Here is a 27139-nt window from a genome sequence, read left to right on the forward strand (position 1 = left end):
ACTTGAATACAATTGGGTAAACTTGCAGTGGGCGGGTTTCACAAACCAAAACAGAGACCGACATTTTGGCCTGGAACGCACATTTTCAAAGGAGAATAACTGCCTGTAGCATTGTTTTTCAGATAAACAAGTATGTTAATTTAGCATGTTTTTTAAATATCTGCAAACATATTATGGTATTTTTATGCTTTAGTAGAGTCAAAAAATGACAGCACCTTTAAGACATTGTAAAAGTAATCCATATTAATATCATTTAAAAACTATTAGTCCAGAGGTACACATTGGACCTGGGCTCAGTGAACAACACTGACTTCGTTTTTATTTTATTTTATTACATTGCATTGCATTTAAAAATAGGCCTATCTTCTTTTGTGCTCTGTGGGTCAGACAGAGTTTGGAGAGATGAGAGGGTGGGTAGATGATGACAGAATGGGAGCAGATGATCTGTGGAAACTATGACTTGATTTGACTGAACCAATTTCGACAGAAATGCATGATTTCTCCCACAGTGTTTTAGACAAACACATTTTTTATCCTAGTCTTGGAAACAGATCTACAGTTTATAGATAGACTATATCTATATATCTCTGTTATAGAACTGGTTTTTCAGCATCGTTTTCAAAGATACAAATAATGTTTTGATAGTTTTTAAGTGCATAATTTTTCCAGATAAAGGGTTTGGCTTTTTTCTCTTCCCTTATTTAAAATGTACTTTTAATTGCTATCATGTACTTTTTAATATTGTCATGCATCACAGAGGTTCTTTTTAGATCTAAAACATTTTGAAGGATTCAATCCACACACCCAAGGAAGTAAAAAGGAAGTAAAAAGGACACTGACTGCCTTTCCCAGTCAGGCAAACACCAGAGCTCGTATACATACACAGTGACGCAATGACCATTTCATGGAAGAGTTGATGCATGTGACTTATTCATGTGGGTTATGCAACAAATCAGCATGTCCATACAACAAAATCTTCTCCCATTTGTTGTTAGCAAGAAATCCCGCAGCATCTTTTTAGCTGTATAATGTTAAAAAGAAAAATGGTAGGTAGCTCACTTGGGTTTTTAGATGATCCCTTGTGTTTTATGGGTCATTTGAGTAGTCCTTTTTTTATAAAAGTATTTCCTGTTGTGTTAGGATGTGGTCAACCCTGTGCATTACTACTGAATATAAAACATGAGGTCATTTTTCCTATGCAAATGAGCCTCTCAGACTCAGAGATAGAGAGGACTTATTATGAATTCAGCTCTGCTAGGCAAAAGTTCAAGTTTGTGTGTGTGTTGGTTGTCTGTTTTGTGTCATTATGTTTTGAGTGTTCGCCAGCTGTTTCGTATAAGTGTGTGTGTTGGAGACTCTGTTTGCGTGAGTATTTATGCGAGTGGTCATGTTTAGGTCTGGTGTGCATATATATGTGAAAAATGCAGATAATCGTCCATGAGTGAGAACTGGAGTGTGACTGCACCACCATCTGTTGCACAGTGTTGCTCTGTTTCACCTTGCAGTTACATTTCCACTACACAGCCACCGGATGTGGGCTCCTTGACTTCAACTTCTGCTTCTCCTCAGCGACAAACTCTCAGCTTTACTCCCTCCCTCTTTTTCTCTCTCTTCCTCTTCATCTCCTTTCACTCACACATTTAAAGCACAACAGATGGTCAGAAGGTCTCAAATCTCAAGAGAGGCGCACAGCTAGAAACCCTTGACTTATAAATGCTATATTTTTTATAACGGATATCCATTATGATGAAAAATTAAAGTGAAATCACACAGATGCTGTATTAAAATCAATCTTCCTGCAGCAGAGAACATTGCAGACTCACAGGAAGTCTTCTCAGATTTATTCCTCTAAGATTTGTATAGAGCTGTTTTTGCTGTGATACTTTTATGTAACTTTTTCGCATTTTTCTGGATTAGTTGTGTTGCGATGGCTGGCTCTTGTATGCTTTGTACATGCACAAGTATGCTTTGTTTATGGAGTGTAATGAAAAATGAGTGCATTCACAGTATTGAAGTCTTTTGCTTTATCTCTGCTTATTCTGTAACTTTGTCTCAGTTCACAAGGATTGTAAACAAAAATTTAATTTAATTTGTTAAATTATACAATACAAAGACGTAGGACTTTTTTTTCCTGCATGTCATGTGCAGGGCTCCATATTATTACAGTATATAGTAGTTTTTCCAAAATATGTATATTTCTTTGCCTGTTACCTATTTTACACAGTATTTACTCAAACTTCACAAAAACATGCTTCTGTTTATCTAAAAACGAACACATTTGCATGCTTAATATTAAAAAAAATTGAGTTGAGTTGATGCTGCTTTGTGATTTTGTGTTGCTGATAATACAGCTGTTGGGAAAAATGAGAAAACGTGCAGGTGTAAATGTTTGCTGAATGTTCTCTATACCATATCATGCTTCATTCACTTGTACACATTCTGAGCTAACATCACCTCCATGCACACATGGGGTGATATCTCAATGCACACATGGCTGTGTTTAAATGTGTTTTTTTTAAATAGATGTCAATTTTGTCATTAATCACTTTACCCCATGTCGTTCCAAACCCATAAAAGCTCTGTTCGTCTTCAAAACACAATTTAAGATATTTTGGATGAAAACTGGTGACTGTCCCATAGACTGCCAAGTAAATAACAGTGTCAAGGTCCATAAAAGGTATGAAAGTTTTCGTCAGAATACTCCGTCTGCCATCAGATGTGCAATCTGGGTTATATGAAGCGAAGGGAACACTTTTTGTAAGCGAAAAACAAAAAAACAGCTTTATTCAACAATTCTTTTGTCAACAGTCTCCTCTGTGTCTCTCCATATCACCGAATGCTGCATATGCTCTTCTGTATCAGACTGTTGACAAAGGAATTGTTGAATGCAGATGGCAGATGGAGTATTCTGACGATGACTTTCAAACATTTTATGGACCTTGACACTGTTATTTGGCAGTGTATGGGACAGTCATAGGCCTCCAGGTTTTCATCCAAAATATCTTAAATCGTGTTTAGAAGACTAACGGAGCTTTTACAGGTTTGGAAAGACATGGGGGTAAGTGATTAATGACAAAATTTTAATTTTGGGGTGGAGTATTCCTTTAATGAACACACAGTTCATTTGGTGTCTCACTCTCAATATATCCGTTCCTCTCCTTTACAGTTTCCACATAAGCATACTCGATAGGATGCAAGAGTTCAAATCTGACTGAGATTCAACTGTTTGATGAACACCAGCTCCTGATAAGTTATGTAACGTGAAGCGTGTCCAGATGGCAGAATCACCATCTCCCATTAGGCTTTAGAGAGGCTACGGGAGTGATTACTGTGTTTGTGTGTGTGTGTGTGTGTGCATCAGAACTTGGTAATTGTTTGGTTGAGAGCGACTGGAGCTATACCACATCAGACCTCTGGTGCAGATTATCTAGAGAGAGAACATTGAGGATTATCACACTGACAGTTAGTGCTAGATGATTGTTTTTAGTGAGTTTGGCCAAAGCTGTGCTTGCCTGTGCAAAACTCCACAGTGTGAGGGTGTTTTGAGGGTCAAACCCACCCTCAACCCATCTCTTTTAGAGAACTACAGACCAGTTTCCCTTCTTCCTTTCATTGCAAAAACACTTGAAGGAGCGAACGATTACCAAGTCTCTGCCTTTCTCACACAGAACAACCTCCTTGACAGCAACCAATCTGGTTTCAGAAGTGGACATTCAACTGAGACTGCCTTGCTTTCCGTTGTTGAAGCCCTAAGACTGGCAAGAGCGGAATCCAAATCTTCAATACTTATCTTGCTTGATCTGTCCGCTGGTTTTGACACGGTTACCCACCAGATCCTCCTGTCAACCCTAGTGGCAAAGGGCATCTCAGGAACCGTACTCCAGTGGTTTGAGTCTTACCTCTCAGATAGGTCCTTCAAAGTATCTTGGAGAGGTGAGGTGTATAATTGTGTTCTTATGAATAATTGTTTGTATAAGTTTTCAGTTCTTGGACCACTTCTCTTCTCTGTCTACATGGCATATAGGTTCAGTCATTCAGAAACATGGCTTTTCATGTCACTGCTATGCTGATGACGCTCAACTCCACCTCTCATTCCATCCTGATGATCATCAGCTGCTCGCATCTCAGCTTGTCTAACAGACATTTCTTACTGGATGAAGGACCATCACCTTCAACTCAACATTGCCAAGACAGAACTGCTTGTGGTTCCAGCAAACCCATCGTTTCATCACTATTTCACCATCCAGTTAGGCACATCATCCATAACTCTTTCATAAACAGCCAGAAACCTTGGAGTTACGATTGATGATCAGCTGACCTTCTCAGACCACATTGCTAAAACTGTCCGGTCCTGCAGATTTGCTTTATTCAACATCAAGAAGATCAGGCCCTTTCTTTCGGAACATGCGCCACAACTCCTTGTTCAAGCTCTTGTTCTTTCCAGGCTGGACTATTGAAATGCTCTCTTGCAGGTCTTCCAACTAGTTCTATCAAACCTTTACAATTAATCCAGAACGCGGCAGCAAGATTAATTTTTAATGAGCCAAAAAGAATGCATATCACGCCTCTGTTTATCAATTTGCACTGGCTACCAATAGCTGCTCGCATAAAATTCAAGGCATTGTTGTTTGCCTACAAAACCACCACTGGCTCTGCACCCCTTTACCTAAATTCATTACTTCAGACTTATGTGCCCTCTAGAAGCTTGCGTTCTGCAAGTGAACGTCGCTTGATTGTGCCTTCCCAAAGAAGCGTTCCGTCCTAGTGGAATGACCTGCCCTACTCAATCCGAGCAGCAAATCATCAATAAATCGGCTAAAAACACATCTCTTCCATCTTTATTTGACCCTCTAACTTTAGCACTCACTATTCTAATTCTATTCTTTAAAAAAAAAAAAAAAAAATAAAAAAAATATATATATATATATATATATATATATATATATATATATATATCTGTTTTGTTTTTATTTATTGTACAATTAACAAAACCAAAAAAGACCTCTAACACTAGCTTGCTCTATTCTTTTTCTATTCTATCTGTTTTCTTATTTATTATACTATTTAAAAGCCCTTGCTACAGTACGTGTACTGCGTTAAGCTAACTGAGACTTTTCATAGCACTTGTATATCATTGCTCTTTTGTTGATTTTGATTGCTTCCATTATCCTCATTTGTAAGTTGCTTTGGATAAAAGCATCTGCTAAATGACTACATGTAAATGTTTGTTTGCCAGGCAGTTGCCGAAGTGTTCTGAGTGAAATTTGTGCTGTTATGTGGTTGCTACTTTGTTTTGGGTGGTTGCTAGGAGGGATGTTCATGATTTATCAGTCTAATCAATTTCAGCATAAAAACACATTATTAATAATAACACTTTACAAATTAATGAGAAATTAAAAATTTCCCCATGCAGATTTTGCAATACATTTAAAGTCGCCTTGGCAGATTTGAGTGTAGATCTACAGAAAGCTGCGTGGTTTGAAAGTGACTTTCGCTTGAGCTCTGCTTCGTGCATCGCTACACTGCTGATAATACTGACAATGAATCTTTTTTTGTGTGAAAAATGTAGCTGAAATTTCACTAATGTGACTTCACTTAATGTGCCTCAGCAAATACTGCTAAAACCGACAATTTTTTAGGGTTATTCACACATTGGTGAAACACACCATCTTTATTCTAACATGCATTTCTAATAAATATTGCGAAAGTTCTCACAAAAACACCACAAATAGGCATGTGTTCTAAACATCTCCTTTACATTACATAATTTATTCACGTTCAGAAAAAAAGGTACAAAAGCTGTCACTGAGGTACACTTTTATACCTTTTAGGTACTAATATGCACTTTTAATGTATGGATGCTTAAGATACAAAGTTGTGCCTTTTGAAAAGGTACTGCCCCAGTGACAGCTTTTGTACCAACTTTGTTCAATAAACAAATATATGCCTGGTTTGATCGCTAATTGACTGCAGTGTGTTTGTTTTGACACATGATGATTTGGTTGTTATGGTAACAGAACACATCCGCTAACCTCGTCGTGGTTGTGTGAGATGGATTTCACCGCACTTGTCTAGTTTCTTCGGTCTTGTGTAACAGATACGAGCTCCTGCTGTATAGAGCTGAGACTTCAAGCATCTTGAGTCACCGCTGAACCGCCGCCACAGCAATGAGATCAAGGGCTCAGAACAACACAACATAATCTATTTACACCACCAGGCATGCTTCCACCTTCGCAAACCTGTGCATTACAGCTCTGTGTTATAAGTTAGTTGTGTTTATGGGGTATAGAAACAGATTCTTGAGTTTGCTGTTGATGCAAAAAAAATTTCCTTCACAGCATTGCCTGCCAGCTTGGAACGTTTGCATAGATGCTGATACACACTCATACACACACACACACACACACACACACACAGTTTTCTTTTGATTGTAAGGATATTTTGTGCGCTATGAGTAAATAGGCTACTCCATGTGAGTTTACTTCATTAAGTGTTGCTTATTTAAAGTCAAATTTTACAATCCTGGTGAATGATCAGAGTGTGACATACTGGTTGTCTCAGTATTGTTATTGTTATTAAACCTCACAGATGAGTGAAATGGCTTCAGGCAATAAGTAAAGAAAACAAAATAAGAAAGGGGACAAAAAATACTAATTTATTTTCGCTCTCTTTACATTTTCAAAAGTAATAAATAAGGAATATATGACAAAAATGGCACATATTAGTTTTCATTATTTTATTCATGAAGTAATGGCAGTTCTGACACCAGATTCACTTCCATCAATTCCATCGAATTGTTTCATGTCAACTCCTTTGACTTGCTAAGACTAATTTCAGCATGAGCATTTTATGCATCCTACAACACGCAGTTGCAGAGTATTTTCACATTTTTTGCATTATTTTTACAAAATTAAAATGACAAAAAAAATAAAAATTATGCATAAGAAAAATACTAGTCATAAGTGATATTTACCCTGGTTTCTTCACACATCATCATGTCTCATATTTCATCTCAAGCAGTGTTTTAATTTAGTACTAGGCCTATTCATTTACTCTTATATTTTTATTCATATTTTCAATTAATGTTTATATGTTCAGTTTTCAGTTTAAGTTTGAGTAATTTTGTAATGTGCTTCATAAGTATTATTCATTTTTAAAATATTTATTTGTTTATTTGTTATTTTTTATTTTAGTTTTAGTTATTTTAGTACTTGTTTAACCAGATTTCTCAGTATTTCTGTGTTCTTAAGTATTTATACATTTCAAGTTTTTTGTATATATTTTTTTTGTTTCAGCTTTATTTCAAATAATGTAAACGATTTTTAATTGTTTTAGTTAACAATAAAAACACTTACCAAGTACATTATTTTTAGATTACAAAAACTTTATAAATTGCTCTATGTGGTAGAAGCTGCCGCCACAACAGCCATACTTTTTGAAAAATTGTTTTCACACAATGCATACCGAAAAGGTTTGTTCTCCTACCGAAAAATAATTCAGAAGGTTGATCAGTGCTGATGTTCCCAGCATGTCCTCTGTGTTGTTGTGTGAAGTACTTGCGTCACTAGTCATGTCAGATCATCTGAGTATATTCCAGGCTGGTAACTCAAGCGTTAGAGGTTTCTTTTGCAGAGAACCTGATAACCATCGATTTACTCATTGAGCTCTAAAGTAAGAAACTTAACCTCATTTGGCTGCAGATGAACTGACTTTGTGGTTGTTTTACTGCTTGTCAGTTTAGAAGGTGTCTGTTAAACAGCAGTAAACATGTTGGTGTTTAATTAGGATTTTTATAAAACTGTTTAGAGAGAGAGAGAGGAGGAAAATGATTAGGTTTGAAGGTTATTGAGGTGTGAATGTATTTGAACACAAAAGGAGCTGTGTGGTATAACTCGGGGGCCCTTAAATGTTTGGTTGGTTAAATCCATCAGCTTGACCTTCTGTGGCCTTCATCAATGTTCAAAGACAAAGATAATACTGTAGTCTAAGTGCTGGGCCGTTGACCGTGGATTAAACAGGATGCACACAGACCCCTCTGTTCATTCAGAGCGTTTGAAGACAGCGTTGTTGACTCTACTGGCCCATAGATCCAAAAGTGGAGTGATTAATATCAGTGGCAAAGCTTCACACAAACGAGATTGAACATTCCCTAACCATGCGTCTGCAAAACCATCACAAATACTGTTGCTTATAGTTCAAATTTGAAAATTATGAGTATTAAACTTTGACAATATAACATAACGTTTGCATGTTTTGTGACATTTATGACAGCCTAAATCCAGTGGCTTGTTGAAGAGAAATGTGCTTTTACTTTTCTAACTGATTTAATTTATTGCCTGGCAGACAATTACATGGGTGAAAAAAAAATCCTATAGATTTGCATTACCATATCTAGTGACCAGAATGTTATAAAGACTTAAAGGCATATGAAATCATTTACTCATCCACATGTTGTTTCAAACCTGTGTAATTGTCTTTCGTCTGTAGACATTAAGACATTTTAAAAAAAACAAAAACAAAAAAAAACATTGTATGTTTCACCAATGATTGTAAGCCATACAGATTTATAACTGAGAGTGAAAAAAGACAATGAACTATCCCTTTAAAGCTACTGTAGGGTTGGGAATCAACCTCTTTCTTATTCAGAACTGGTTCAAAACAAAACAATAACAATACAAATAAACACAACAAATCAAAACAAATAAACACAACAAAAACAAACAAAATGCTCTCTCACACACACAAATAAAAACAAACAAAACAAAACAAACACAACAAATCAAAACAAACACAGCAAAACCAAACAATGCTCTCTCTCACACACACAAATAAAAACCAACCAAACAAGCAAACAAACAAAATGAAACAAAACAAAACAAACACAACAAAAACAAACAAAATGCTCTCTCACACACAAATAAAAACAAACAAACAAAATAATAACAATAACAAAACAAAACACAACAAATCAAAACAAACAGCAAAACCAAACAATGCTTTCTCTCACACACACAAATAAAAACCAACCAAACAAACAAAATGAAACAAAACAAACACAACAAAAACAAACAAAATACTCTCTCTCACACACAAATAAAAACAAACAAACAAAATAATAACAATAACAAAACAAAACAAAACACAACAAATCAAAACAAATAAACACCATAAAAACAAACAAAATACTCACTCTCTCTCTCTCTCTCTCTCTCCTCACACACACACACACACACACACACACACAAATAAAAACAAACAAACCAAAAATGGCAAACATAACCAAACAATTTCATTGAACTGAATTGAATGTGAGGAGAGAGACAGACTGACTGTCTCAATACAGGCAAGAAAGATCTCAAAATAATCTAGGAACCGTTACTTTATTATGTGTTGCATATAAACAATACATTGTAAGTTATGATGAATAGTTATCATTCATTATTTGGTGCTTCCTCAAAAGTGTTAAAATAATTGTTAAATTAAAATGCAAGTGAAATGAAAAGCAGATTTGCTTTGTTACCACTCACATTTTACTAGAACTGAAAATCTAGTTAGAAGAGGATTCTCTCAGAGGAGTACAACAGAAAACTGCTAATGCACGAATAGGCTTTCTAAAGTAACTCAGACTCAGTTGTTATGAAATTAAGCCTGTTGGACCTTGACATTTTCTAAAAGCTTGTATAAATCAGGCCTGTCCTGTTGGATTATGGTGTTTGAACTGTATATGATTGCATTACTGATATGTTAGAGCCTGTTTGGAGACTGAGGTCTGAAAATAAACCTCTTTTTTGATAGGGCAGCAAGGAATAATGAAAAGGATGTGGCACACTTGTGATTTGGTCAGTGCACTCCAAAGTGCTCTCTAAAGTGCCAGTGAGGTCAAACAATCAGCTTTTTTTCTTACGGTAAATTTACTGATGTACTTGAATAGCACTCGTGTGCAAGGTCAGAAACGCACACACACGCAGTGATGTACTTGAATAGCAGTGGTGTGAAACACACACACACACACACACACACACACAGCACACAAAAGAAAATCTTACGTTTTGCCTCCAGTAGTGCTCTTTTGAATGTGTTGAGTCATTCTGGCCCGTGTGTTTTTGTTCCATCACCCCCTCGGCTCAGGACGGTATTCATGCTTTCAAAGCTATTGTCATGCTGCTGTTACTCATTCACTCGCCCCTTTCAAGATTTGCCCTCCTCTCCCACTCCCAGGCTCTCCCACTCCCTTTCTTTCTCTCTTTCTCTGCCCCCATCTCAAGTCAAGTCATGGCAAGGTTTATTGTTGTTCCTCCTTCAGAGAAAGAATAAGGTGTTGTTTTTCTAGTGGCTCTAGGGGAAACTTTTGAAGGTAAACTTTGCATTTTTTAGCGTGTTTTTGTGTTTTTGGGGAAATTAGGATTCATTATTTTATTTATTTATGTAAGGTACAAGGCAGCGAAATGCAGTTAGCATCTAACCAGAAGTGCAATAAGCAGTAAGTACAGAATATACAAGGTCTACAATATGTACAATAACTATACAGATAAGTATTATGGACAAAATTTACAGATTTTAAATACTATCAGCATGATATACAGATAGGTGTACTATGAACATATTATACAGATGAATATGTGAAGTGTATGTACGCTATAGGCAGAACTATGAACATATGAACAATTTAAACTATTGCAATGGAAAGTAAAGTGCATAGAAAATATTCAGTGTGCAATGGATTATTCAGTGTTCCTGGATGAACAGACAGTAGTGCAAGTAATAGCAAGTTTGTTGTTTTTGCTTGTTGTAAATAAATAAATAAATAAATCAGTCAGATGTAGTGATGAAGTGGGGGAGGAGTCTGTGTGTATGGTGTGGGGGGTGTCAGAGGGCAGAGTTCAGCAAGGAGACAGCTGTAGGGAAAAAGCTGTTCCTGGATCTGCTGGTCCTTGTCCGGAGGCTCCTGAAGCGCCTCCCGGAGGGCAGGAGGTTAAACAGTCTATGGTCAGGGTGAGAGGAGTCCTTAATAATGCTGCGAGCTCGACGTACACGGCGTTTCCTCTGGATGTCCTCAATAGCAGGAAGTGGTGTCCCTGTGATGCGTTGGGCAGTTTTCACCACCCTCTGCAGTGCTTTTGCGGTCAGCCACCGTGCAGTTCCCATACCAGACTGTGATGCAGCTGGTCAGGATGCTCTCGATCGCACACCGGTAAAAGTTCACCACTATGGCTGAAGACAGCTGGTTCTTCTTCAGTGTTCTGAGGAAGAAGAGGCGTTGGTGAGCCTTCTTGACCAGGCTGGAGGTGTTTGTGGTCCAGGACAGGTCCTCCGTGATGGTGGTTCCCAGGAACTTGAAGCTGGAGACACGTTCAAACAACCAACCCGTTAATGTGGATGGGGTCATGCGTGCTTCCTTTCTTCTTCCTGAAGTCCACAATGAGCTCCTTTGTTTTACTGGTGTTAAGGAGCAGGTTATTGTCAGCGCACCATGTGGCCAGGTGCTGTACCTCTTCCCTGTAGGCAGTCTCATCGTTGTCACTGATGAGGCCAATCACCGTGGTGTCGTCTGCAAACTTAATGATGGAGTTGCATCCATGCACAGGCTTGCAGTCATGGGTGTAGAGGGAGTAGAGAAATGGGCTCAGCACACAGCCCTGTGGTACGCCAATGTTAAGTGTGATGGTGGAGGAGCAGGTGTGGCCAGACCTAACATGCTGAGGCCTGTTGGTCAGAAAGTCCATGATCCAGTTGCAGAGGGAGGTGCTAATGTCCAGGTCTCCAAGTTTTGTGGTCAGCTTGGAGGGAATGACGGTGTTAAATGCTGAACTGAAGTCAACAAACAACATCCGTACATATGTGTTGTTACTGTCCAGGTGTGTGAGTGCAGAGTGCAGCACTGTGCATACTGCATCCTCTGTGCTCCTGTTTCTGCGGTAGGCAAATTGATGTGGGTCCAGTGTGGGTGGGAGGCAGTCTTTGAGGTGTGCTAGGACCAATCGCTCAAAGCACTTCATAATGATGGGTGTGAGTGCTACAGGGCGGTAGTCATTTAAGCACATCGGGGAGGATTGTTTCGGTACTGGCACAATGGATGTGGACTTAAAACATGTTGGCACAGTTGTTTGGGTGAGGGACAGGTTGAAAATGTCTGTGAAGACCCCTGCAAGCTGCTCTGCACATGCTCTAAGCACACGTCCAGGAATGCCATCCGGGCCGGCAGCCTTGTGTGCATTGATCCGGCTCAATGCAGTGTGGACATCTGAGGAGGTTAGTTTGAGAGGTTGGTGGTCTGCTGAGTGTGTGGTTTTGGTGGCCGTCTCCTTGCTGTCGCTGTTGAAGCGAGCATAAAAGTCATTTAGCTCGTTAAGGAAGGAGACGTCCGTGACCATTGGAGTGGAGTTGCTTGGTTTGTAGTCACTGATGGCCTTGATGCCCTGCCACATGCGTCGGGGGTCAGAGTTGAAAAAGTGTTCCTCTACCTTCAGCTTGTAGCAGTACTTGGCCTTTTTGATGCCCCTTTTCAGGTTAGCCCTGGATTTACTGTAGGCCTGCACGTCATCTGACCTGAAGGCAGTGATGCGGGCTTTCAGCAGAATTCGCACCTCCTTGTTCATCCATGGCTTCTGATTAGGGTATGTTGTGATCTGTTTTTCTGATGTAACACTGTCAATGGTGGTGTTGATGTAAGTCAGTACAGAGGAGGTATAGGTATCAATGTCCGTGTGAGAGCCACAGGCAGCCTGAGAAGCAAACATACTCCAGTCCGTGTGTTGAAACCTGTCCTGAAGTAAAGAGTCTGCTCCAGCTGGCCACACTTTGATGGTCCTCACTGATGGCTTCACACGGTTGATGAGGGGTGAATTTTTAGGGGTGAGAAACAAAGAAAGGTGATCAGACAGTCCGAGGTGGGGGTGGGGGGGTCGTGGTGTAAGCTCCATCAATGTTTGTGTAAACATGATCCAAAGTTTTGTCTCCTCTGGTGTGGCAGGAAACATGCTGGTGAAATTTGGGGAGCACTGTCTTTAATTTGCAGTGATTAAAATCACCGGCGACAATAAAAGCAGCCTCCGGGTGAGCAGTCTGTTGTTTACTAATGGCTGCGTGAAGTTCGTTCAAAGCAAGCTTGGCATTAGCATCCGGTGGAATGTAGACTGCAGTTATTATGGTGGAAGTGAACTCCCGCGGCAGATAAAAAGGTCTACATTTAACCATGAGAAACTCTAGGTTAGCTGAGCAGTGTCTCCCAACAATGACAGTGTTCGTACACCAAGCTTTTGTTAACATAAATGCACAATCCACCACCTCTTGTTTTGCCGGAGTCATCTGCTGTTCTGTCTGCCCGGAGCGTGTAGCGTCCGGCTAGCTCAATAGCATTATCGGGTACGTCGTTGTGTAGCCATGTTTCTGTGAAAACCATGACATTGCAGTCCAAAAGTCTCTTACTGTGGGTGATGCGAAGTCGTAACTCATCCATTTTGTTCACCAGTGACCGCACATTAGCGAGGAAAATGCTCGGTAAAGAGAGCCGGAGCGGTGTTAGCTTTAGCTTAGCTCTTAGACCTCCGCGCTTCCCCCGCCTTTGTTTACGATCTCGACGCCGCCTGCGAGCACTTCCGCCCGGCCGGGTAGAGTGCGCAGCCTCGGGTGTTCTGGCGATCTCAGGGATGAGTCGAAGATTGGTGATAAAACTGTTGGAAAAGTCCTCACCGATATCCAAAAGCTCCCGTCGGGTGTATGATGTTAAAGCAAAGCTGTTCAGTACGAACAGACCCGAGATGAGCAGGAAAAATACTGCAAAACAGTTAATTAAGGAGGAAACTTTTGAAGGTAAACTTTGCATTTTTTAGCGTGTTTTCCTCCTTAATTCACTTTTTATGTTTTCAAATTTTCTGTATGAAAATTTTTCCATACAAAGGAAGTTGTGACAAATTGAGACAAACAAGTCAAAAGTAGCTCATCAACCCCCTCTCTTTCTTTCTGCTATCTGTGCTGTCCTCTATAGATAAAGGCAAAAAAAAAAAAAAAATAATAATCTTCAAAATTAATTAATTCATTTTGGCACCACTTTCCAAGCCTTCTGAAACCTTTCGATTAGTAAGTGGTGGCTAGTCAAAGTTTATTAAATATACCCCATCTCTGTAAGTATCAAATGTAATTTTAGTTCTTGTGGTTGATTCAAAACATTGCGTTGAAATATGTCATGAGATTATTGACATTACCTGGCATGATGTGAAACTTGACATTTTAAAGACATTTAATTTGACAAGTGTAAAGTCAGCATGAAATCAAAAATTTAAAATTCTTATTTTTAATGGAGTACTGTAGTGTTTATTATAAATAATTTATCCGTGCACTTCATTATTTAAAAAAAATTCATGTGCCCTCGTAATCTTTAATCAAAAACGTTAACCTCCCCTCCCCCTCAAAACGACTCCTCTTCTGGTCACGAGCTATGGCGCAAGGGCGGAGCTATTGACGTGAAGGCTAAACGCTGGGGAAAAACTGAAGCTGATGCTTCAATTTATAGAAATCAATGCATTGACCGGTGCTGATGCAAGCCATGGGGGAGTACACTACCCTTAAAAATTGAAAGGATATTAGGATATTACCACAACATTTACTCTTAGGACATTGCAATCTATATTTTTTTATTGTTCAGGACAAAATCAAGTCCCGCCCTCTCATTTCAGATGCCGTTTCACTTGGATAGACGTCACAGTAGAGAATACAAGACAATCGCTTCTTCTGTTTCATGACGACTTTAAGCTTTTTAGAGCTATACAGTGGAGGGAAGGATTTTAAGTGAATAATAACTTCAGTTTTAGTCTTTGGGTCACAAAAAATAGCCTGTAGTATGGCTTCAGAAGCCTTGGAATACAGTGCACACTTTTGTGATATTTTTATTGCTTATGTTTTTCCATTTTAAAGCTTGACAGTAGCCATTCACATTTGTTGTATCAAAAAGAGCAGTCTGAATATTTTGCATCTCAGTTTGTGTTTAATTGAAGAAAGTCATATAAAGGTAATGAAATGATGATAAAAGCTGTTGCTTTTATGGATGTGTAACAGTGATTGAGTGATCGAGTACTCGGCCGTTTCCTGATTAGTTATAGCAGTACTTTGGGTGGCACTCTGAGCTCTGATTGTTTAGCTGGCCACAAAATGCAGTCCAAAGTATAGAGGTGAGAAGAGAGAGAAGCAGGCTTCGAAGTCATGTAGTGATGTCTGGGTTAGCTACTGTACATGTTTGATTAATCTAATATGGGATGCGTTGGGATATTAACATTTATTAACATGCTGAATGTGCAGCATATTACCATTGTTTAGTTTCATGCTCAAATAATAATGCAGCAGTGCTTTTTTCATCATAATTTTTTTGTTATTGTTTTTGTACTTTGTATGGCTTCGAAAATATACAGGCGATTTCACGAATCACTTGATTATGTTGGTGAAATTATAACACAAATCTGCCATAAACATAGCAATATAATGTGAAATCTATAGTAAATTCTGTCTGCTTTCCTTGCCTGTGCTTCAGTGCGCTGTCATGAACGCGCATCACGGCGGGAGCTCTCTCTCTCTGGCGCCCCTTCTCTGGCATTTGCATCATTTTGTGCAGATAGGCTACAAGTTGTAATGTTACGTCTATGTTATATATCCAAGTTATCTGATTAATATCACAGGATGCATCATAGAATGGGCTTCAGTTTATTGACATAAAGTAACTCTTTAGCTTTGCCTCAGGCAGCTATTTCTTTTTAAAATGCTTCTTTTTTAATAACATTGCTGCATCATTATCATAATCTAACAGTGTTCTAATCATGTGTTTGTGTTTTCATAGACAGGTTTTCATGTCATATTTTTATTTTTAACATTCATTTTATAACAGTCTTCAGATATTTTCATTATCTCCATTACAGCCATGCCCCCACACACGCCCCGCCCCTGAGTACTAGTTTTTTAAACCTATCGATGATCTAAATGAGAAATTGGCAAAAATGCCCATTACTCATTGCTTTAATGTACAGAGACACTAGAAAGGTGTGGTCACATTAGTGAAATTTCTGCAAAATGGATCCATTGGTTATTATCAACGAATGAAGCACAGCTCACATAGAAGTCACTTTCAAACCAAGCAGCTTTTTGTTTCTCAATATGGCAAATCCGCACAACCAACTTAATCTTGTTGTAAAATCTACACAGGGAAAGCTTTCGCCCTTACACCAAACCTTCCTATTTAAATGACTGACAGTGGTGAATGTGATTTGCCACTCAAGAGAAGGTAAACCTTCCACTGTGTATAAACATTGCTTTAGAATATATACTAGCTTAATACTATTTATATTGGTGTGAGTTTGGGATGGGGCCACTTGTTTGTCCAACCAATGAATGAATAGGTGGAGTGTAAAACTATTTGGAAAGTGCTACAGAAATGATGTGCTTCCCCTTTAAGACAGGACAGACATGGATGATAAATACAACAGTATAAAAATGTTTTGTTCAGATAAAAGTGAGTCAGTGCCGGACACATCAGGTCTAGTCAGTGTGTTGTGTTGACACAAGCACAGCGTCATGTTTCAGGTAATCTCAGGGATCACTAGAGATCCTGGCAGCAGATACGGAGAGACAAATCTTTGCTTGGGTCAGAGCCCTTCAAGTAACGCACCTCAACAGTTGGAGAAGTAGTCATGTGGGTATAAAAATGTTACATAAAGCGTGTGTGGAGATTACAGTATAATTAGGGATTGTTTGTGTTGTTTTTGTGTAAGTGTTTGTCTGAAATGAACTGTGTGGGAGTCTGTTGTTATCCAGCAGCCTAATCTGTGTAATCTCCTTCTAGGGCTAAAGAAGGAGTGCAGGGTGTGGAGAGGAGCGTGTGTGTGTGTGTGTGTGTGTGTGTGTGTGTGTGTGTGTGTGTTGATTAACACTCTTTCACACACAGCAGATGCAAAACCAGCTTCAGTTACACTAAAGAGACGCTAGCAGGCAGAAGAACGCTCAGATTCCTCAGAGAGAGGGGAGGGGATCAGTAGACCAACTGCCACTATTAAGAAGTTTCTCCATCACACACACACACACACACACACACACACACACACGGAAGATATTTAGAGTGAGACCTTCAGGACTTAATTGAAATATAATATTGCTTATTATCTGGTGACTTTTGTCTTGCCATAATAATCATTCATGCGTGTCACTGTGCCCAGGCAGAGCTGGAGACCTCACGCAGGAGGTGTTTGTGAGCCCCTCAGGAGAATGTGATACGTCTAGGCAACTATTTCCGGGAACACAAAGTAAACATGGCTAGAACTGAAATGAAAGCATTAAGCAGTGCCACTCAAACAGAAATGATCTAAGAGATTGTTAAATATAATTTCATTTCAAATACTAGAAATAAAAAGAAAAGAGCTTGGTTCTGTTGTACAGCTAAACAGGTGGTGCCTCCTCAAACTGATGCCATTGGTTGAGCCTGAAGTTGTCAGGCCACTAAAGCAAACAAAATGATGTTTGCACTTTGAGGAATCAGCTTCTGAATGGCTTGCTTATACTTTGTGTATGCACATTAAATATGATATATACTGTACGTGTGTGTGTGTGTGTGTGTTTTTATATATATATATATATTTAATATATATATTTTTATATATATATATTTAATATATTTAAGCTATTGTTTTTTATGTTTTGTAAAGACGTTTCACAAGCTGAATATGAAAACAACAATACTTTGTGGTGCATTAACAGTGCTCATGAAAACTAAAAAAAAATATGCTGACAATTTATAAAAGCTAATCTACTAGTTGTCATGCATAACAATTACACACAAAGTTAATTTAACATGAACAGTTACCAAAATTGAGTTGTCTAAAATTAGTCTACATTGGATGATTTTTTTTATGACTAGTCCCACAATATTTTTTAATGTTTCAGAAAGCAGTAGAATACAGAAACTTCTAAAATGTTCCCATCTTTGCAAAAGCAAAATATCTTTAATATTCAAAATTACTACAAAAATATCTGCCCTAAAACAATGTTCATAATTAATGATAGAAGTTCTGAAATGTATCTGACCTAAATATTTACCAAAGTATTGATGTTAAGTGAAATTAAACAGAAGCCCCTCAGAATTACAGAAGAACCATACAAAATTTAACTGAAACAATTTTTTTGTTGCATTGTTATTTAAATATTTTGGTAAATGCCAAGTTCTAATTATTATGAATAATTAGAGCTGTTACTTCACTACATGATACACTACGTGATTTGTCAAAAATGTATTGATAAAAGTTGCACAAATGTCTCAGCATTATTCAGACTCATACATATCATCTTTCCCCATGATGTGGGCACACTGGCATTTCTCTCATTTTCTACCATGTTAGGCTGGTTTGAGTGCAAAGCAGTGCTGGGGATTGTGGGAAATGTGGGCTGGGAATCTTTAGAGAGATCTTTTAGGGAATAGAGAGGCGGGAAATGCTTCCTTGCCAAATAAAACGGCTGAACAAAAGATCTGGAGAAGGAGAGCAGATTGGACAATTGGACAGTGCAGGGAAGAAGAGAAAAAAACCGAAACACCCTTCCACATGCTATTGTTCTCACAGTGTGAAAGCAAATTTACGGATTTAAGATCATCGAGAGGGTTATTTGTCAAAACTAAGTGTGGAGAACTGGATCTGAATGGCTTGAAATTACACTATACTTGGGCGCCGCAGCATAAATGGCTGCCCACTGCTCCGGGATGTGTGTTCACAGTGTGTGTGTGTTCACGGTGTGTGTGTGCACTTTGGATGGGTTGCAGAGCACGAATTCTGAGTATGGGTCACCATACTTGGCTGTATGTCACTCACTTCACTTCACTTCATATGACACTAATGTACATTGATAACATGACACGCTAACCTTCATTTAGCCCTCTTCTCTGTGTTTTGGTCTGGTTTGTCTCTCTAGTCACATGGACTTACGCTCACATTCACACACCCTGTTCTGAGCCTCCTCGGCCCTGTAGTTAAAATCCTGCCCTCTCCAGAAATACATCCTGACCCTATGACCAGCACCACAGAGGGAGTGTGTGCTTCACGATTATCTGGAGAGAGCAACCTCTGTCTGAAATGAAAATATGGAGGAGAATTGGAAAAGTTTGAGCTATATTCAGACAAAAAGCTCACATTCTCAATTGCTGTCAAAAATGGACTTGGACGAAATCTGGATTCCCATAAAAAAAGTCTTTGTTCATTGTTCAACTTTGTTTATGTGTTTCCTGTCCCTGCCGCACAAAAACCATGCACGGTGTAAACAATGTATTTGAATGCATATGCTAGCCGGACAATAGATGCGTGTTCTTAGGACTCATCTGTAGTCTGACTGTTGCCATTGATTGTGACTCTAACAGAATGTAATCACAAAGGAAGTGTCGTAATCTGCAAGATCATCTCCAATCTAGTTTATCCGTTTTGGTTAGTACATGCCTGGGTTATATTTCACAAATTTATGTAACACTTTACTTAAAGCCTTTATGTATAATGCCTTATAAAAGTAGTTCCAATGCATTTATTGTGGCTTGTAATACACTTTATAATGCATTGTACAATATCATGGATAATTGTAACCACAGTTTAAGGGATACTCCACCCCAAAATGAAAATTTTGTCATTAATCACTTACCCCTACGTCGTTCCAAACCCGTAAAAGCTCTGTTTGTCTTCAGAACACAATTTAAGATATTTTGGATGAAAACCTGGAGGCTTGAGACTGTCCCATAGACTGCCAAATAAATAACAGTGTCAAGGTCCACAAGGTCCAGAATACTCCATCTGCCATCAGACGTGCAATCTGAGTTATATGAAGCTACGGGAACACTTTTTGTAAGTGAAGAAAACAAAAACAACGACTTTATTCAATAATTCCTTTGTCAACGGTCTTTGATTTGAAAGAAAACAGCGCATCCTTGTGGCGCGGATGACACAGAAGAGCATACGCAGCATACACTGATATGGAGAGACACAGAGGAGACTGTTGACAAAGGAATTATTGAATGAAGTCATTATTTTTGTTTTCTTCGCTTACAAAAAGTTTTCCCATCGCTTCATATAACCCAGATTGCACGTCTGATGGCAGATGGAGTATTCTGACGACGACTTTCATACCTTTTATAGACCTTGACACTGCTATTTACTTGGCAGTCTATGGGACAGTCACAGGCCTCCCGGTTTTCATCCAAAATATTTTAAATTGTGTACCGAAGACGAACGAAGCTTTTATGGGTTTGGAACAACATGGGGGTAAGTGAATAATGACAAAATTTTCATTTTGGGGTGGAGTATCCCTTTAATGTATTATAAGACTTATCAAGACTTATTATTGTTTTTATTTATTTCATGGCAGTTTTCATTACCATAATGTAATACTCATTCTATTTCTGTAACATGGAAAAAAAAATATCTTATTTAAAATGTTAAAAGTATGTGTTCATGGATTTTTGCTGATTTGAATTTATATTTACACTTACATAAAGTCATAGTATCACAGTAATATCAAATAAGATTATGTTTGAGAATTCTTTGAATTATTAAAAAAATATTAAGAATGATAAATAAAAAAATATGCTGAATTATCTTCACAAAAGCTATATGTATGTGTGTGTGTGTGTGTGTGTGTGTGTGTGTGCATCAGTGATTGGTCAGTATTTATTGTGTGCTAACTGTGATTGGTGGTTCTCTTTCAGACCTGTCAAAGAACCGGCTCTGTGAGGTGCCAGAGGAGGTGTGTCAGTTTGTCTCTTTGGAGACGCTCAGCCTGTACCACAACTGTGTGCGATCCCTCACACCCAACCTGTGCCAGCTGCAAGCCCTCACCTACCTCAACCTCAGGTAAAACACACACACACACACACACACACACACACACAGGCTCATGTGTCACACACACACACACACACATACACATCTCCACAGGCTCATGTGTCTCACACACACATTCACATCATCTGCAGTGTGCAGTTTAATAAAAGAAATGAATATTTTTTTATTTTTTTTACCTTGGTAAGCATAAGATTCTTTCAAAAATATTACAAAAAAATGACCCTGAACGTTTGGTTGGTATTATACACAAAATAATCAGGTCACCCTGAGTAAAATTTCAGCCTGTTTGTTGTTAAAGATGTTTGAAGGATTGTATATACAGTAAATCTGTCATTCAGTCTTTTGTACTGGTGTTAGATTTCATCAGTGGAGTTCTCTCTCTTTCTGTTTGTGTGTTGTAGTCGTAACCAGCTGTCCAGTCTACCGCCGTCAGTATGTCAGCTCCCTCTCCTGCGGGTGCTCATCGTCAGCAACAACAAGTTATCAGCCATACCGGCCTCCATACACACACTCATACACCTGCGACAACTGGTACGTAGAACTGACAGATATACCCTCATCTTCATTTTAAAGGCATCTTATAGACAAAGGTTTTTATACAGATCTGCTGAATCCTAACTCTCCCCCTCACACAAACTGGTTGATTAAAAAAAAGAAAAGAAGAGATTTATGAGCCGTGATGTCAAAACCAGGATGACTAATTTGCCATGGATTCCCATGAGATTTTCCTATGGGTTTTTTTTTATTTATTTTTATTCATGACTTCATCAAAATTCAGGATGAGTGACTGTGATTTAGTTGAAGAACAAAACATCCAAGTATCTTAGGTTTATATTTATCATAGATCTTGTTATACTCATAAATTGAAAAAAAAAAAGAAAAAACCCACAGGAATATTTTTAGGGAACCCACAGTGAATTACTAATCCAGGTTTGTAGCACTCTATAAGAACATCACAAATGCTCACACAGTTTCACAATATTTTTGAGGATTTTTTTCAAAATTTGTAGTTCAGTTAGAATAGTTAAACCATATCAAAAACAGTCACACAAACACAGTTATTAATGATCTCTTACACTCACCAAGGCTACATTTATTTGATGAAAAATACCATGAATGTTATAAGATATTTTTAACATTTTTTAAAATAACTTTTTCTTATTTTAATATATTTTAAAATGTAACTTATTCATGTGATGGCAAAACTGAATTTTCATCAACCCTTGATTCAGTCTGTAGAATTCTATCCATATTTTTGTGAAAACTGTGATGCATATTTTTTTCATGATTTTTTTGCTAAATAGAAATTTCAAAAGAAAAGCATTACTCTTACTTTTGATCACTTTAATGCAACTTTGCTCAGTAAAGTATTAATTATTTAACAGTAGTGTATGCACAATATTCAGACCCTGTTTTATAATTTCTTCCATACCTTCATCTTTCTCACTGCACCTTCCTCTCACTGTCTGTTTCTCCATCAGGACGTGAGCTGTAATGAGCTGCAGTCACTTCCTGTTGAGCTCGGCCAGTTAGAATGTTTAAGGGATTTAAATCTGAGAAGAAATCAGCTTACAATTTTACCAGAAGGTCAGTATCTTAGTCATATTTTCTGGGCCTTATCAAATAAAGGAATAGTGTGTTATCTTGCAATATTACAGAGACTGAGATGTTGTTTGAAATATCACAAAAAATTGGTGACCTCTCTAAATGAACAAACATCCCATAAGCCAATGTGTTTTGTGGTTGTCAGAGGCTTTTATAACAAGCTTACATCTCCTTCAGATCAAGAAACATTTATGAATTTGAAACTTTGCTGGCTAAAATTCATTGCGATTATATGTGACCCTGGAGCACAAAACCAGTCTTAAGTAGCAATAGCCAAAAATACAGTGTTTGGGTCAAAACAATCGATTTTTCTTTTATGCCAAAAATCATTAGGATATTTAGTAAAGATCATGTTCCATGTAGATATTTAGTAAATTTCCTACCGTAAATATATTAGAACTTAATTTCTGATTAGTAATATGCATTGCTAAGAACTTCATTTGAACAGCTTTAAAGGTGATTTTCTCAATATTTAGGTTTTTTTTTTTCAGATAGTTGTATCTCAGCCGAATATTGTCCTATCCCAACAAACCATACATCAATGGAAAGCTTATTTATTCAACTTTCATGTATACATTTTAAAAAAACTGACCCTTATGACTTTTTTGTGTGGTCTATTGTCATATATGACTCTGAAGAGTAATGTAAACTAGATTTGTGACATTCAAGCATTAATGAATAGCTCTTATGACCAGTGTATATTGTAGATTGACTCTTCTCTCATCTCAGAGCTGTCAGAGATGCCGCTTGTCCGTCTGGATGTGTCTTGCAACCGCATATCGCACGTGCCTGTGTGCTACCGTCATCTCCGGCACCTCCAGAGCATCATTCTTGACAACAACCCCCTCCAAATGCCCCCCGCCCAAATCTGCTCCAAAGGAAAGTTCCACATCTTTAAATATCTGAACATGGAGGCCTGCAAAAGGACTCAGGACCAGTTTGAGAAAGCTCTGCGGAACACCGCCTTCAACAGCTGGTGAGGGATCGTCAAGGACGAGAGGTCTTAGGGTGTTGAAAAGTTTTAATGGCCTCTATCAGTGAGAACTCTACTCATGCTTCTCTTTATGTGTGTGGTCTCTGCAGTCTGGATCAGGACCTGTTCCCCGGTCAGTATGGTGGCCTGGATTCTGGCTTTAACAGCGTGGACAGCGGTAGCAAAAGATGGTCAGGAAATGAGGTATAAAGAGCTGTGAATTTAAGCATTAATTCAGCATTAAAATGAGAGTCATTTGAAACATCTGTGTGTCTGTGTTGTTTTATTTTAGTCTGCTGATGATTTCTCGGAACGGTCGCTGCGATTGACGGACATTTCCCGAGAACACACAAATTTTCAGGAGGAAGAGGAGAGAAATATATTGCTAGATACACCCAAAGGTAATGTTCATGAACTCTCTAGATCAGTGGTTCTGAACCAGGGGGCCAAACATTCAAGGGGGCTTCAGAATGACTTACAGAATTTAAAATAAACTTATGTATTTAATGAATCAGGATTCCTACAGTGTTGGAAAACCTGGATATATGAAGAAATGTTTGATTTGTAGAAATGAAATGAAATGAAATAAAATGAAATGAAATACTCCAGCTGGGATATTTACTACATTTTCTGAATGTACATAAAATAAAATAAAATAAAATAAAATAAAATAAAAAATAAAATAAAATAAAATAAAATAAAATAAAATAAAATAAAATAAAATAAAATAAAATAAAATAAAAAATAAAATAAAAAATAAAATATTTTTTTAAAGTTTTCTGAATATACATTTTTGTGGTTATGTCAAGCTATAAATTATTTTATCATGTAGAAATTGTGAAAATCATGGGGACTTCAAATGTTGTTGTAGACTGTGGGGGCCTAGATGGCTACTCTTGGTTGTCTGTGATAAAACATTTCTTAAACTCTTGGTCCTTTCTGTAGTGAATGGAGACCTGGAGCAAGTGGATTTTATAGACAACACTGTAACGGAGGAAGAAGATGAGAGGTGTCACCCCCCACAGGTGAGGAGGATTTACTGCAGTGACGTAAGCACTGAACATTAAAGATCCACTCAGGGCTTTTGTTTTTGTCCCTTTTCCAAATGGTACCCTGTATTGTGCTGGTGTATGCTCCAGTGGCCTTGAAAGTTATAGAGCTATACTGACAGCTAATGGCAACAAAAAAATATGGTTAGCAATGTCATTAGCTGTTAGCTGCTAGTAATCAGACTTCCCTCAATCACAACAAAGACCACCTCAAGCATGGTAATAGTAATACCAGCAGGTGTGAAGAGCTGGCTGGTAGATGAGACTACTTGATGACTTAAAATGATTGTTGAGAGGATGAAAAGTAAGAAGCAGTGACTTATTCAAATTAGTTTTTGAGGAAATGAAAGTCTTTCAGACAGGTTCCTGTTGCTGCGGTGACACTAAAGGTAGCCATTTATAATACACTAGCTAAAGAGATATTTGTATCTTTTTTTATTTTTAGATATTTTTACATTTTAGTTGAGGGTACATATTGAGTACATTAAGGTACCAACTGCAGTCAGGTTGTATTTAAACTGGTGAAAATGTGTAGCTTTTGTAGAAATACCACATTTTTGTGATGGCATGTTTGTCATCTGTGATTCATTACACAACTGAAAGTGTGTGATATTAGGGGGTTAATGCTGATGAAGTGAGAAATATTCAGCTGGTCATGTGATCTGAAGATGGCAGGCACTATGCTTTTAATAGCACTTTAGCACTTTCATTTCTTTAGGGTTAAAACTGTTTGACATAGAGGAAAGATACTGTGCACCTCTAAGTGAACTAACGCTCCACTTCTATATTTTTTCAGACATATAAACTACCATTTAAATGTTCTGTAAGATTTTTAGTCTCTTTTGCTCACAAATGCTGCATTTATTTGATCAAAAGCAAAACAATAAAACAGCAATGTTGTGAAATATTCTTACAGTGGTTCCTGTAATGTCAAAGAGGAATTTTCAGCAGCCATTGCTGCAGTCTTTCAGTGTCACTTGATCCTTCAGAAATCCTTCTAATATGCTGATTTGGAGCTCAAGAAAATTTTTTATATTGGTATAAATGTTGTAAACAGTTAATATTTTCTTGGAAACCATGATATATACAGTGCCTAGTGAAAGTATTCAGACCGCTTGATTTATTTAACGTTTTGTTATGTTGCTGCCTTATGTTAAACTGCTTTAAATTACTTTTTTCCACATCAGTCTACACTCCATACACCATAATGGTAAAGTAAAAAACTGTTTTTTTTAACATCTTTGCAAATTTATTAAAAATAAATAACTTAAATGATTTCATTGCATAAGTATTCAAACCCTTGTCTGGGACAGTTGAAATATAGCTCAGGAGCATTCATATTGCTTGCAGATGTTACTACACTTTAAGTGAAGTTATCCTGTGGCAAATTCAATTGAATGGGTATGATTTGGAAAGAGACACACATCTCAATAAAAGGTCTAACAGCTGAAAATGCATATCAGAGCAAAAACCAAGCTCTGAGGTCAAAAGAACTGCCTGTAGAGCTCAGAGACAGGTTTGCATAAAACCACACATCTGGGGAGGAGTTCAGAAAAAAATTCTGCTTCACTGAAGGGTCACAGAAGCATGTAGCCTCCATTATCCATAATGGAAGACGTTTGGAACAACCAGGACTCTTCCTAGAGCTGGACATCTGTTCAACCTGAGCAATTGATGGAGAAGGGCTTTGGTTTGAGTGGTGACAAAGAGCCTCACTCTAGTTGAGCTCCATGATCATATATGCAGATGGGAGAAATCTACAGTAGGACAAACATCACTGCAACACTCCACCGATCTGGGCTTTATGGCAGTGTGGCCAAACTCAATCCACTCTTCAGTGAAGACACATGAAAACACACTTGGAATTTGCAAAAAAAAGCACCTATAAAAGACCCTCAGACTGTGAGAAACAAGATTATCTTGTCTGATGAACCTCAATTCCAAGCATCATGTTTGAAGGAAACCAGCTCTGCTCATCACCTGCAGAGTACAATCCCAAAAGTAAAGTGTGCTGGCAGCAGCCTCATGCTGTGGGGCTGTTTTTCAGCAACAGGGACTGAGGAACTCGACAGAGTAGAAGAGAAGCTCAGTGCACCAAAATATAGAGATAGCCTTAATGAAAACCCAGTCCAGAGCATTCAGTACCTCAGACTGGACATAAGATTCACCTTCCAACAGGACAGTGACCCTAAACACACAGCAGGAGAGGCTTATAGACAACTCTGAATGTCATTGAGTGGCCCAGCCACAGCCTGAGCTTGAACCCAATCAAATATTTCTGGAGAAACCTGAAAATGTGCATCTGTCCCCATCCAACCTGACAGAGCTTGAGATGTGAAGAGATGAGGAGAAGAATGGCAGATAATTGCCAAATGCTGATGAGCAAAGCTTGTCACATCATACCCAAAAATACTTGAGGCTGTTAAGGTACTTCAGCTAAGAACTGAGTTAAGGGTTTGAATACTTATGCAATGTACTTATTTCAGTTTTGTATTTTCTTTTTTTTATATATAAATTCACAAAGTTGTGACAGTTCTGTTTTTGCTTTGCCATTATGGTGTATGGAGTGCAGATTGATGTGAAAAAAAGCATTTTAAAGCAGTTTAACATAAGGCTGCAACAACAAAACATGAAAAAAAAATGTTTTGGATTCTTCATTTACTTATTTC

At 38.0% G+C, this 27139-nt stretch overlaps 1 protein-coding gene across 1 annotated transcript in view; it reads left to right on the plus strand.

Moving 5' to 3' along the window:
- Nucleotides 1-27139, plus strand: part of LOC109102844 (leucine-rich repeat and calponin homology domain-containing protein 4-like) — a 47679-nt gene that overhangs the window by 5031 nt on the left and 15509 nt on the right. Inside the window, exons 2-8 of the mRNA XM_042728335.1 lie at nucleotides 20708-20852; nucleotides 21245-21374; nucleotides 22325-22430; nucleotides 23178-23424; nucleotides 23532-23625; nucleotides 23714-23822; nucleotides 24367-24446. Coding sequence (XP_042584269.1) covers nucleotides 20708-20852; nucleotides 21245-21374; nucleotides 22325-22430; nucleotides 23178-23424; nucleotides 23532-23625; nucleotides 23714-23822; nucleotides 24367-24446 — 911 coding nt within the window. The remainder of the gene's footprint in view (nucleotides 1-20707; nucleotides 20853-21244; nucleotides 21375-22324; nucleotides 22431-23177; nucleotides 23425-23531; nucleotides 23626-23713; nucleotides 23823-24366; nucleotides 24447-27139) is intronic.

The sequence above is a fragment of the Cyprinus carpio genome, chromosome B7 (assembly GCF_018340385.1).
Source record: "Cyprinus carpio isolate SPL01 chromosome B7, ASM1834038v1, whole genome shotgun sequence".
NCBI classification, from domain to species: Eukaryota; Metazoa; Chordata; class Actinopteri; order Cypriniformes; family Cyprinidae; genus Cyprinus; species Cyprinus carpio.